The following is a 15087-nucleotide window of genomic DNA, read 5'->3' as shown; positions in this document are numbered from 1 at the left end:
CATGTTGGAGAAAAAAAGGGGAGTTTTTTTGCTTGGAAAAATAAACACGCTGTGTTTTGCAGCTTGTGGGAACATAATAGAAAAATTAATTATTACATTATTGAGGAAAAAAAGGGAAAAGAAAAAAAGGGACCGACATGTAGGTTAAAAAGAAAGATAAAAGATTAATCGCTCTATATTAATTACCCCAGAAAACGGGTCTTGTAAAAGCAGGCACATGAGCCCGTGTAGGAGATTAGTATGGATAAAACAATCATGATAAAAATAGGGAAAATTACAAATCGAATATATTGAAGTATGGGTACTGCTTGTTTGGGAATATATCAAAACAAGAGGACTATTAGTTTGGTCAAAAATCAGAAATATGAGATTAAGAGAGCGTTGGTAAAAGGCTAAAAAGCTAAAAAAAAAACGGGTTACATACATACAAAAAATATGCCTAAAAGGTATGAATACAGACATAAAATATAAAAAAACATGGTCATATAAAAACATGAACAAAAATTTAAATTCATATCTAAAATTAGTTTCCCCTTTAAAGGGCTTATGGACCCTGGTGGGACAGAGAGGGAACAAACAGGAGCCTCTTCTCAAAAAACAAGGGTATGACTGATGAATGAAAGGACCCCTCAGAGATCCTGAAGGGCTTATACATACAGTAAGTGACAGGCAATTAAAAGTAAGCTGGGAGAGGAGAATTCAGTAAAAAAGATCAGTGACCTCATTTAACCCAAAAGGGCTTCAGAGTATTGAGCCTATGTATCCAGAAAGTCTCTTTTTTACTTAAGGTTTCCATCCTATTATTGGCATTCGGGGGGGATCTGTTCGATAGGGGTGATCTTGAAATCAAAGGACTTATTGTGCTGAATCGTGCAATGCTTTGAAAGACCATGTAACAAAAAAACAGTCCTTATGTTATGACGGTGCAAATTTAATCTATTATGGAGGGCCTGGCTGGTCCTCCCTACATATTGCTTACCACACATGCAATCTACCAGATAGATCACATAATCAGATTGATAAGTCAAATGGTTTTTAATGTGAAAATTCTCAGAACTCCCCCAGGGAACAAAAAGTGGTTCTCCTATGGTGTATGCTTTTGCAGCACAAGCAATTTTTTGTGCCACATTTGTATGAGCCCTTTGAGAGAGTAAGTTTGGATCCCACTGACTTGGTCCTCAGCCGACTCGGTGCCACAATGTTTTTAATTGTGGGAGCCCGTCTGAAAGTGACCCCTAGTTTGGTGGGCAAAATGGGCTTGAGGATGGGGTCATTCTGTAAAGTGCCCCAATGTCTTGAAAGCGTATTCCTTATGACTCTATTGTCCCTACTATTTGTAGTTATAAAATTCAAGGCAAAATTTGCTGACTCTCTATTGTCAAAGGGCTCTGAAGTGGACAGATCTTTCCTGGGTTAAATGAGGTTGGTTTGTTTGAGTTCATAGGTCTCCTGATAGGCTCTCTGGATCAGGGATTTGAGGTATTTCTTCTCCAAAAAACACCATTTGAGGGTCTCTGCCTGCTCCCTGAAGTCAGTATCCGGTGAGCAATTCCTCCTAATCCTTTTGTATTGATTCACAGGAATGTTTTGCAGCCACTTGTCATACTGTTCACTATTGAAGTGAATGTACCCATTGGCATCAACCTTTTTGAAATAAGTTTTTGTATGGATCTTATCATTATGATGAAAAATGGTTAAATCAAGAAAATGAATCTCCTCTTTATGCATAGTGGATGAAAAAACTAAACCCCAGTCATTCTTATCTAAGTTGTCTAAGAATATTTCGACATCACAGTGGTCACGATCACAGATAATAAACAGGTCGTCTATGAACCTTTTATACAGTTAGGTCCAGAAATATTTGGACAGTGACACAAGTTTTTTTATTTTAGCTGTTTACAAAAACATGTTCAGAAATACAAATATATATATAATATGGGCTGAAAGTGCACACTCCCAGCTGCAATATGAGAGTTTTAACATCCAAATCGGAGAAAGGGTTTAGGAATCATAGCTCTGTAATGCATAGCCTCCTCTTTTTCAAGGGACCAAAAGTAATTGGACAAGGGACTCTAAGGGCTGCAATTAACTCTGAAGGCGTCTCCCTCGTTAACCTGTAATCAATGAAGTAGTTTAAAAGGTCTGGGGTTGATTACAGGTGTGTGGTTTTGCATTTGGAAGCTGTTGCTGTGCCCAGACAACATGCGGTCTAAGGAACTCTCAATTGAGGTGAAGCAGAACATCCTGAGGCTGAAAAAAAAGAAAAAATCCATCAGAGAGATAGCAGACATGCTTGGAGTAGCAAAATCAACAGTCGGGTACATTCTGAGAAAAAAGGAATTGACTGGTGAGCTTGGGAACTCAAAAAGGCCTGGGCGTCCACGGATGACAACAGTGGTGGATGATCGCCGCATACTTTCTTTGGTGAAGAAGAACCCGTTCACAACATCAACTGAAGTCCAGAACACTCTCAGTGAAGTAGGTGTATCTGTCTCTAAGTCAACAGTAAAGAGAAGACTCCATGAAAGTAAATACAAAGGGTTCACATCTCGATGCAAACCATTCATCAATTCCAAAAATAGACAGGCCAGAGTTAAATTTGCTGAAAAACACCTCATGAAGCCAGCTCAGTTCTGGAAAAGTATTCTATGGACAGATGAGACAAAGATCAACCTGTACCAGAATGATGGGAAGAAAAAAGTTTGGAGAAGAAAGGGAACGGCACATGATCCAAGGCACACCACATCCTCTGTAAAACATGGTGGAGGCAACGTGATGGCATGGGCATGCATGGCTTTCAATGGCACTGGGTCACTTGTGTTTATTGATGACATAACAGCAGACAAGAGTAGCCGGATGAATTCTGAAGTGTACCGGCATATACTTTCAGCCCAGATTCAGCCAAATGCCGCAAAGTTGATCGGACGGCGCTTCATAGTACAGATGGACAATGACCCCAAGCATACAGCCAAAGCTACCCTGGAGTTCATGAGTGCAAAAAAGTGGAACATTCTGCAATGGCCAAGTCAATCACCAGATCTTAACCCAATTGAGCATGCATTTCACTTGCTCAAATCCAGACTTAAGACGGAAAGACCCACAAACAAGCAAGACCTGAAGGCTGCGGCTGTAAAGGCCTGGCAAAGCATTAAGAAGGAGGAAACCCAGCGTTTGGTGATGTCCATGGGTTCCAGACTTAAGGCAGTGATTGCCTCCAAAGGATTCGCAACAAAATATTGAAAATAAAAATATTTTGTTTGGGTTTGGTTTATTTGTCCAATTACTTTTGACCTCCTAAAATGTGGAGTGTTTGTAAAGAAATGTGTACAATTCCTACAATTTCTATCAGATATTTTTGTTCAAACCTTCAAATTAAACGTTACAATCTGCACTTGAATTCTGTTGACGAGGTTTCATTTCAAATCCAATGTGGTGGCATGCAGAGCCCAACTCGCGAAAATTGTGTCACTGTCCAAATATTTCTGGACCTAACTGTATATGACAATGCTCTCATCGTACAGGCCGTTTTCTATGAAGACCATCTCAAATAAACCCATAAAAAGGTTGGCATATGAGCATGCTGCTTTTGACCCCATTGCCGTGCCAAGGCGTTGGTGGTATAATTTATCATCAAAGGTGAAATAATTATTATGGAGGATGAAACTCATACCTTCTGATAGGATCTCCTTTTGGGCCTGGGGAATCCTGTTGTCGCTTTCAAAAAAAAACCGAAAGGCAGGACAAACCCAAATAATGGTGTATGTTCGAATATAGTGCAGCCACATCTATAGTAATAAATACATATGACTTTTTCCATGAAATGTCGTTAAGTTTTCCTCTGAGGTGTGCCGAGTCCCTAAGGTGGCTATTGAGTCCAAGAACATGTGGCTGTATCAATGTATCAATATAGTGGGCTAGATTGGCTGTCAGTGAATCGATGCCAGAAATGATAGGCCTTCCAGGGGGATTGATTAAATCTTTATGAATTTTAGGGAGATGGTAAAAAAATGCCAAGGCCGGGTTTTTGACTGATAGAAATCTTTTTTCAGCAGTATTGAGTATATTCTGGTCCGCAGCCTTTTGGATTAGATCTTTATAGGCTAATACAGCCTGATCATATTTATTTATGTTCACCACCCCATAATAGGTCGGGTCTGATAGTATCCTAAGGGCTTCTTTCAGATAATCTTTCTTATTTTGTATGACTATACCGCCCCCTTTGTCGGCTGCTCAGTTGACAATATCCTTGTTATTCCTCAGGGATTTGAGAGCATTTCTCTCAGTGTGTGATAGGTTGCATTTAAAATGCTTTTTTTGGCTCACAGCCCTCTTGAGGTCTGCTAGCACGAAGTCACAGAAAGTCTTCAGAAAGTGTCCTTTACTTTCTGTCAGATAGAACCTTGATTTTGGTTTAACTGTGGTGTGGCAGAAAGGGATTGTTTCTATGGGGGTGATGGGAGGAGTATCCCCTTTTAGAAGGAAATGTCTCTTTAGAGTTAATTTTCTAATATAATTTTGTACATCCAAAAATAGATCCTTGTTTTTTCTGTATTGGTATGTTTCTTTTTTCCCTGAAGAAGGCGGACATGCCTTTGAAACGCGTTGGAATGGCTCAATAAAAGAATACTTTTTAATACTCCAGCTTTGTGATGAATTGAGTGATGACACTGCATGTTTTATTCCTTTTCCATCGGACTGGCAGAGATCGCTGATGGGCATTTTATATCCTCGTTCTTGAGATAAAAGGAGGTGACAGTGGTAGGACTCCTATCAATCCACAAGTTACAGGTGCTTCTCATTAAATTACGATATCATCAAAAAGTTAATTTTATTTCAGTAATTCAATACAAAAAGTGAAACACACATATAGTCATTACACACAGAGGGCTCTATTTCAAGTGTTTATTTCTGTTAATGTTGATGATTATTGGTTAGAGCCAATGAAAACCCAAGAGTCATTATCTCACAAAATTAGAATATTATATAAGACCTACTGAAAAAATATTTTAAACTCTAAAATGTTGGCCTACTAACATGTATGTACAGTAAATGTACTCAATACTCAGTCGGGGCCTCCTTTTGCATGAATTACTGCATCAATACGGCGTGCCATGAAGGCGATCAGCCTGTGGCACTGCTGAGGTGTTATGGAAACCCAGGTTGCTTTGATAGCAGCCTTCAGCTTGTCTGCATTGTTGGGTCTGTGTCTCTCATCTTCCTCTTGACAATACCCCATAGATTGTCTGAGGTTCAGGTCAGGCGAGTTTGCTGGCCAATCAAGCACAGTGATACTTTGGTTATCAAACCAGGTATTGGTACTTTTGGCAGTGTGGACAGGTGCCTATCCTACTGGAAAATGAAATTTCCATCTCCAAAAAGCTTGTCGGCAGAGCATGAAGTGCTTTAAAATTTCCTGGTAGATGGCTGCACTGACTTTGATTTTGAAAAAACACAGTGGACCTACACCAGCAGATGACATGGCTTCCCAAACCATCACTGATTGTGGAAAATTCATACTAGCCCTCAAGCAGCTTGGATTGTGGCCTCTCCACTCTTCCTCCAGACTCTGGGACCGCGATTTCCAAATGAAATGCAAAATTTACTTTCATCTGAAGACAACACTTTGGACCATTGAGCAACAGTCCAGTTCTTTTTTTTTTTTTCTTGGCCCAGATAAGATACTTCTGGCGTTGTCTATTGGTCATGAGTGGCTTGACACAAGGAATGCGACAGTTTTAGCCTATGTCCTGGATACATCTTTGTATCTGTGTCCAGCAGCAGTCCACTTCTTGTGAATCTCCCCCAAATTTTTGAATGGCTTTTTCTTAACAATCCTTTCAAGGCTGCGGTTATCCCGGTTGCTTGTGCACCTTTTTCTACCACACTTTTTCCTGCCACTCAACTTTCCATTAATATGCTTGGATACAGCACTATGTGAACAGCTAGCTTTGGCAATGACCTTTTGGAGTGTGTCATTGACTAGACATCTGTCAAGTCAGCAGTCTTCACCATGATTGTGTAGCCAAATGAACTAGTCTAATGGACCATTTTCAACAATTAGGAAGCCTTTCCAGGTGTTTTGTGTTAATTATTCTTATTTTTAAGATAATGATTTTTGGGTTTTCATTGGCTGTAAGCCATAATCATCAACATTAACAGAAATAAACACTTGAAATAGATCACTGTGTTTGTAATGACTCTATTTAATATATGTGTTTCACTTTTTGTATTGAATTATTAAAAATAAATTACTTTTTGATGATATTCCAATTTATTGAGAATCACTTGTATAACCTATTTTTGGAGTGGAGGACAAGTTAAATGTTGGGAATAACCTTTGGCCGGGGTCACAATAGCAATTAGCATTTGATGTTTCTCTCATACAAGAGCATTGTATACGATATGCTAATCAAATTCGTCTGAAACTCTGATCCGAGCGTTATTCTACTGTGATCTAATTCTCTCACATGTGAAAATCAGAGCATGGGTGAGGACAGATGAATTTCTCTATCTTCTCCATTGTTGGTGTCTGCGTATAATGGGCTTCATTAAAGTCATGAAGGCCCAGTCTGTGCAGTCTGATATTTCACGTGCACAGATAGGCTTGTATAGGTGCGCATGATCCGATTTGCGGAGGCAGTTGCAGCATGCAGCGATTGTTTTATTTTGCCGTATCACCATGAGAAAACAAATCACAGTTCTGCACTGCCCCATAGTATAAAACTAGTCTAAGTGTTATCCGAAAAACATCAGATAGCACTCGTCCGTGTTATACAGTGGTGTGAGCGAGTCCTGAAATCGCAGATATCACATAGTGTATCATCACCTAGAATGGAGTCTGTCGTTACAGGTGTTTTTCATTGTATATATGGAAGTTGATCCAAAGCAAAATCTGCATGTGCCACATTCTAGTGTTGCTCTGGATGTACTGTCGATTTCAGCACTTGTCTTTTGAAATCCTCAAGCACATATTTTGTAGTGTAGATTGCTTTGATTTCAGCTGTGGGATTGCACTGAAAAGTCTAAAAAAAAAAATCAGCCATATTTTAAAGTGGTCTTATAATGTGGGCAAACTTTACTTTCTGCTTTACTCTACTTTACTTACTTTTATTCTTGGTAGATTTTCTTTCACCTAAACAAAATACATTTGAATAGTAAATTTAAAAAAATTTACATAACACATGCTCTTTCTCAACAGGTTGTGGGATTTTTCCAAACCATCACCGCTGGTTGAAACTGTGGAGCATCATACGGAGTTTACTTGTGGCCTTGACTTCAGCATTCTAGTCCCAGGACAGGTTTGTATACCTCTTTATACCCCACACCTCTCCTTGTTTACACTCTTACCATATATACATTAGTGAGAAATATCTGACAGTGGCGCTAAGTGGTTCATTTCTGAATGTAGGCGGTCCATTGCAGCACACATTACCCCCCTCCTTCAAACATTGAAATTGCAGTGCTCCAGTTGGTTACCATGGCAGGTGTAGACCGCCATCTTGGTACTGCTAAAAGATTTATAATTTTACTATATACTGCAGTACTAATTTAAGAAACTATTGTGTCTGATGAAGATCCAAATATAAGGGTCAAAACGATATTTTTTTTTTGTGATTGCCTGCATAATTAAGTCCCTTTATTCATTTTGGTGTGGCAAGTTTTTTTTGTATCTTTTTTCAAAATTAAAATAAAGTTTTAATCTCCTCCATTTTCACAATCCAAGAATTAAGGATTAGTAAAAGAAATAAATATTTGGTATTACCGCATCTGTCTCTTAAACATCAGGATTTTTGTATGTAAGGTAAAGCCAGTGCAGTATTGGCACTATCAGGCACAGTCTGTACATACCATTAATGAGCAGCTCGGATGTTTAGGCGTTGAAATCCAAGTTTGTCAAGTTTAAGAATTCATCATCTTTCTGATTGACAGTTGCACCTCTGCTGATATGTGGGCTGGTTATGCACATGAATTCCGCCCCCCCCCCTTCCCCGCCGCCTGTTCCTCCCTCTCTCTGGCTCGATGCAAAATTTTCTATTCAGTAACATGGCATTGGAGTTGGCGCTTATCTCCGGCGCCATGTTTCTGAAGCCAGCATTACCTAGTCTTGTGCCTGAGAGGGCGGCGCATGCGCCCTCGCTTCTTCAGATCTTGTTGTGACCGCTGGAGCGCGCGCGGTCACAACAGGACTGGAGAACAGCTGATGTTACCGATTAGTTGCAGCAGACGATATCGTAGCAGACGTCTGCTGCAGCTAATCGGTAAGATCAGCTGTTCTCCAGTCCTGTTGTGACCGCGCGCGCTCCTACGGTCACAACGAGATCTGAAGAAGCGAGGGCGCATGCGCCGCCCTCTCAGGCACAAGACTAGGTAATGCGGGTTTCAGAAACATGGCGCCGGAGATAAGCGCTGTGGGCAGGTGCCAACTCCGATGCCATGTTACTGAATAGAAAAATTTGCATAGAGCCAGAGAGAGGGAGGAACAGGCGTCGGGGGGTGGGAATCCATGTGCATAACCTGCCCGGATATTATCAGTAAATGTGCAACTGTCAGTCAAAAGATGATGAATTTTTAAACTTCACAAACTTGGATTTCAATGCATAAACATCCGAGCTGCCCACTAATGGTATGTACAGCCTGTGCCTGATAGTGCCAGTGTTTATTATAAATCAAAAAGCAAACCTCACTATCATGTCAACAGCATGGTAGCCAGTCAGTGAGCTTAGCTACCATGCCCGTGTTAACTTAATGACTTTATCAGAGCTCACCAATTGGCTGCCGCGCGGTTGACATGATGTCAGCACTGAAGTGAGTATCAGACACCAGGAGCTATGGTGGAGACTCAGTGGTGTACCCAGGGAGGGTGAGTAAAGTGCATTTTTTTTATATAAAAAAACTATGCCCAGGGACTGGGATTTTCTGAAAGGCTACAACCCCTTTAACACCAATAAATAAATGAATTCTGTTACAGGTAGCTCACAGCTCATACATTCATCTCCTTAGGCTGCCGATACGCCCCCTATTAACACTTTGTATTAATGTTATGTGAGCTTGCATCTTCTAGTCAAAACCAGTAAATGGAACAGTGACTTATTACTGATGATATTGGAATGAGAACTATTGTTATGGCTACATGGACTGGCATAATTTCCTTAAAAATCACATGTAATAAGTATTATTTCTTAGCTCATTGACCGTAACTCTTCACATGCTTTACTAAACAATAACCTCTTGCAGTCAGAGACCACAATGAACGATGGATGGGTTTAAATGAGGTAGAAATTAGCAATGCTGGAGAAATTTACATCAGTGTTGTGCTTTCATTGAGGAATGCAGACTATTTTTTTCACAGCTTGAAATCCGGTATCTGCGTGTTTTAATATTGTTAAAAACAGTTATTCACTCACTTACCACACAGCTTGGCCATCAACCCACACAGCTTAGAACCTGTGAGCAATGTATTCTGAATGCAGACTGTTTACTAAATTCAGTACAATGCTGTTTTTACATATGATTAACTCCTTCCCCATATATGCTTCCCAGTCTTTAATAATCAGCACACTATTTACAACTTTTTGTTTTGCGTGTACTGGTCAAACCGCTAGAACTTTTTTTTTAATTATTTGTTTTAGTTTTAACCAATATGTAGGGGGAGGGGGAGTGTCACGGGTGACAGACAGTCCTCTGGTGTCCGGCACTAGAAGGTCACAGCGTTTCACTCTGCAAAATGCTCCCTGGCTTTCTATTAATCCTGCTGTTAGTGTTAAGTGTGTTAGGTTTCTCCTCTGCTGGGATTTCATCCTTTTCCACTTAGGACCCAGCGGAGCTCCTCTTCCCTTCAGCTGCTAATCATCTGTAGTTCCCCTTGGGTTTAAATACTCTTTTTCCCTGGACTTGTGCTGGTGATATTCAGTTCCTTCACAAGCTCTGGATGCAAGCAGGCAGCTTGCACTCATCAGTAGGATCGTTACTGCTGTTTACTGAACTTCTTCCTCGGGCATCTGGAGATGACATATTTAACAAAAACTAGGACAAAATTCAGAAAGTGAAAAAAAAAATAAAAAAATTATAAATTAAGGACATCTTTACTGCTTCCATAATTAAGAGGGTAGGTGTTAGTCAGCTGCTACTAAAATGCCCTTGATTCATCAGCAAATATGACCAACTCTATTATAATAATAATAATAATTTTATAATAATTTTATTCATTTATATAGCGCTATTAATTCCACAGCGCTTTACATACATTGGCGACACTGTCCCCATTGGGGCTCACAATCTAAGGTCCCTATCAGTATGTCTTTGGAGTATACTGTAAAGCAGTTTTGGTAGTTTGCCTTCTAGGAGTATTCAGATGGGTGTTCACAAAATGTTAAAAGGAATGACCTTCAGATATGATCTTAGAGAAGCAATAATTGCTCCCCATTAAGGCTACTTTCACACTTGCGTCGTTTGGCAGCCGTTGCAATCCTCCACTTTGGGAAATAGCGCAATCCATTAACAGATGTGCGCTGTTTCCCATAAACTTGTATTGACGACGCAATGCGACAGATTGTCTTGTGTTGTATCTGCCATCCGACACTGCGTTGCATCCGCCAAGCGGAAATAACGCAGCATGTAGCATTTTTCTGCCCTTCCCATAGCTTCAAAAAAACGCAATGTGCAGGATTCCATTGGCGTCTGTCATTTTTATAATGGAAGAATATAGTGGCAGAATCCGTCGGAATCCATCATTTGACGGATTCCTGTGACGGATCCGTCTTTACACAACTGAGCATGCTTAGTTGATGTAAATCGCTGAAAATAAAGCTACAACGGATTGCGTTGTTTGCAGGATCCGTCACATTAGTTATGCCACTATATGCAATGCATCCGTTACATCCGTCACACAACGCAATGCGACGGATGCCGCACAACGCAAGTGTGAAAGTAGCCTAATCTGGGAAGGGTTATTAGGTAATTTCCAAACAATTTGGAATTCATCATTTTACTGTAAAGGACTTACTCCCATGCCCAGTTTAATCAGACGAATGCTATCAGATTCTTTATAGTTTATCACTTGGATCAATATTATTCAATGTGGCAGTGCTGATCAAAGTTTATTTTCTCATGCCGATTCGGCACGTCAATCGGACGAGACTCGCCCATGCAAGTTTATGGCATCCGAGTGCAATCCGATTTCTGTGCACTGACACAATGGAAAAAATGGAGACATTTTGTTTCCGATCTTTTCCTCACAGTGTGCTCTGCTTCTTTCATCCAAGAGAATCGGATCACACTAAGCTGACATTGTAATCAAACTCTGGTTAGCGTTTGATCAGAGTGTCTTTATCATAATCGTGCTGATTCTCTCGGATGAGTGAATCTACAGTTGGGTGACCCTAGCCTAAGAACGGTTATTTATAAGTAAAAAGCTTTTAATATAGTTTACAATTTTCATGGGGGGAACACCGTATCAAATTCAACTCAAGGGCAGACTATGCAATGAACGAGCTACAGTTCAAAACTGAAATAATTCAGTTTGCATGTTAAAAGTTCATGATAGTACAGTTACTGAAAGACTGAGCAGGTTTGGCTTGTCTGGAAGGATTGTCAAGAGAAAGCATTTTTTTAAGAAATAATAATAACATGCAATCATATCCAAATACCTGTCCATGTAATAAGTTCTGGTACTCAAGCAACACGCTACATAACTGACTGCAGGACTAGGGTGACATGTAATTAAAAAGGCTGTCTTTATTGAATCAAAATGAAAAGCATTAAATACAAAAAAATGACTATAAAACCTCTACATAAGGTTATGAAGTCATCCAAAAAGAAAAGATGCAAGAGACACTGCTGGGATATAATAGTCACATACTTTCTGTGTGTGTATGTATATTTCTCTGTGTGTTTCTTTCTGTTTGTGTCTCTTTGTGTGTGTGTCTCTTTCTGTCTGTGAGTCTCTGTCGGTGTATCTCTTTCAGTATGTGTGTGTCTTTATGTGTGTGTCTTTTTCTGTGTATGTCGATTAATGTGTGTCTTTCTGTGTGTGTCCCTTTATGAGTGTGTGTTTATGCCTGGGTGTGACTCTTTCTGTTTGTGTCTCTTTTTGTGTGTGGGTCTCTCTGTCTTTCTGTGTCCTCTGTCTATAATAACAGATCCATTCACAACTCCATTGATTTTAATGTAAGCACTTTTTTTGTTGAATATTTGTAAAGCACGGGGTTAAATTTTCCCCTTAAAACATAGTCTGACGTTCCCTGAGTCAAATGAGGCGGCTGCGCAAAAGTTTGTGATTGTAAATGCTACGGTGCAGATTCATTTAGCGGATATGCACACATGTACAGCTTTATATATTAGATGGAAACTGAAACTTGTGTAGTAAGAGTTATGGTCATCATAATTTCTCTACTGTTATGTTCAACTCTTTCCTTTGCTCTTTATCAGATTACTTGCATGCTCATGTCATTTCCACCACAAAAATGTCTTCAGATCCTACCCTTTTCGTACTTCGGAAACATCCTAATTGCAGCAGTCAGGCTCATCTTTTTGTCCCGATGCTATTCTGGTGTCTCTACCATGTACTGTTTTACTGCTCTGGTTAGACTATTAGCTTTAAAATACTTTATTAACTTCTTTCCCATAGAATATAAGCCCGCAAGGGCAGGACCCTCTCCTTTCTGTATCAGTCTGTCATCGTCAATTTGTTTTATGTGATTTATCTCTGTATTTTGTATGTAAGCCCTTCTCATGTACAGGATCATTGAATCATAGTTACATAGTTACTAAGGTTGAAAAAAGACCTAGGTCCATCTAGTTCAACCTTCCTCCACCAGTTCTACACCTGGTCACCAAGTCATTTATAACCAACAATGTTGTATGTACTGAGGAAATCATCCAGCCCTTTTTTGAAAGCTGTTATAGTATCTGCCATTACTACCTCTTGTGGTAGGGCATTCCACAGTCTGACTGCTCTAACTGTAAAGAACCCTTTCCTATTTAGCTGTCGGAATCACTTTTCTTCCGCTCGCAGTGAATGCCCCCTGGTCCTTAGTATTGTCTTTGGAAGAAATGTCATGTGCCAGTCCTTTATATTGACCACACATGTATTTATACATATAAATGAGATCTCCTCTGAGACGTCTTTTTTCTAAGCTAAACATATCTAACTTTTTCAGCCTGTCATCATATGGGAGGCCTTCCATTCCTTGTAGTAGTCTAGTTGCCTGCCTTTGAACTGACTCTAACTTCTAAATGTCCTTTTTAAAATGTGGAGCCCAAAACTGAATCCCATATTCCAGATGTGGCCTTACAAGTGATTTATAGAGGGCTAACAATACGTTGGGATCACGGGATCTAATCTCTCTTTTTATACACCCTAGAATCTTGTTTGCTTTTGCAGCTGCTGCTTGACATTGAGTGCTGCTGCTCAGCTTATTTGTAATGAGAATACCCAAGTCAATCAATAGGGCTCTATAAATAATAATCACCTTCTCTAACAAAGTTTTCCACAGTTCTGCGCCTCCCTATGTTCTAGTTTAGTTTACCATGCTACATGTGCTCTCTTTTCTGCTAATTATCTAAAACTAACATATTCTGTAATCCAAAGGCCCCATACTTTCCCCAAGACTTATCTCATGTTGCACAAAATTTCTGGAATGTGCTAACTCGAACTGCAAATGGATTCCACACATCCACAGCTTTAAGTCTAGCCTCAAAATGCTTAATTTTGGTCAGGTTTAGTGCAAGTTTTGCATTTCCCATTTTTCCTTAGAAGTGATCCCTTTATTCAACAGTACCCCCAATAATTGGTATACCCTAAAGCACTTGAAATCTGTGCACAAAGACTTTGGCTGAATCATCGGTTCATGGAGCCCTACATATACTACCCTAATTTTTGTACGAGATGTCTTGACCATTGTGCAAAACGTGCTTTCTTTTATCTCATGTGTGACTCCTATTTTTTCATAGATTGTAAGCTCCTACAACTAGGTTTACCCTTGTCGCGTGTGATTTATTTTGTTTATAAAGGCCGCTTTACACGCTACGATTTATCTGACAATATGTTGCCGGGGTCACGGTTTCCGTGACGCACTTCCGTCATCGTTAGCGACGTCGTTGTGTGTGACACCTACGTGCGACTTTGAACGATCGCAAATAGGGTGAAAATCGTTGATCCTTGACACGTCGTTCAGTTTCAAAATATTGTTCGTCGTTTGGAACGCAGCAGACATATTGCTACGTTTGACACCCTGCCAACGACGAACAACATCCATTCGACCGCCTTGGTCAAACAATATATCGTTGAACGATGTAGCGTCGTTTGTGAGATGTGTACGTGTGACCGCTACAAAACGACCTATGAGCGATCTCGGTAATCGTAACAACGATCTGGCGTGTCACATCACTAACGAGATCCCTAGTGATATCGTTGTGTGTAAAGCAGCCTTTACTCCATTATTAGTTTTGCTTTTTATGTATTTTTTCTCTAAACTGTTAAGTGCTGCAGAATGCAACTAAAGATTATAATTATTATGATGTTTTCTGTTAATATGGGAGCATGCGTGTAATTTGTAGAAGATAGATTGATACCAATTTGTAGTCATAACTTTCAGTTTACAGTTGAAACCATTTAATATCATGATGTGATTTAATATCAACTGCAGTGAGCAATGAGAGCTGTGCTCTTTTTACCTCCAAGTAAAATGCCCCCACTTAACGAGCAGATTTATAGAGTATAAGTATCCCTGATGTATTTATTGTATATACATCCAATGATCTATTGCACAATTATGTAGAATGATTCGGTAAAACCCAAGCAAGTACGCAGAATAGATTAATTTAATCTGACATTTGTTTATGTGACTGGAGCTCCATGATTCACACATACTCAATATTATGCCAACATTTTTTTATCATGCAAATTCATATATTTTAGTCAGCGTATGTGTGGATTATGTATTGAGAGGCAGTGTCTGAATCGAAAAGTGCTGAAAGTGTTTAAATGCTTGCTTTTTTTGTGAATATGGACTTTACAATGAGTGCTAGTCTATATAAATCAAATTTGGTGGGAACAATGGAAGCTTTCTGGCCACATTCATCCTCTGT

The 15087-nt window shown here is 39.7% G+C and overlaps 1 protein-coding gene across 1 annotated transcript in view; it reads left to right on the top strand.

Annotated features, from left to right (window-relative positions):
- Window positions 1-15087, top strand: part of PEX7 (peroxisomal biogenesis factor 7) — a 328168-nt gene that overhangs the window by 249383 nt on the left and 63698 nt on the right. Inside the window, exon 9 of the mRNA XM_075339838.1 lies at window positions 7199-7298. Within this exon, the coding sequence (XP_075195953.1) occupies window positions 7199-7298 (100 nt within the window). The remainder of the gene's footprint in view (window positions 1-7198; window positions 7299-15087) is intronic.

The sequence above is a fragment of the Anomaloglossus baeobatrachus genome, chromosome 3 (genome assembly GCF_048569485.1).
Source record: "Anomaloglossus baeobatrachus isolate aAnoBae1 chromosome 3, aAnoBae1.hap1, whole genome shotgun sequence".
NCBI lineage: Eukaryota > Metazoa > Chordata > Amphibia > Anura > Aromobatidae > Anomaloglossus > Anomaloglossus baeobatrachus.
The sequence above is the reverse complement of the archived record's forward strand: the minus strand, read 5'-3'. Positions and strand labels throughout refer to the sequence as shown.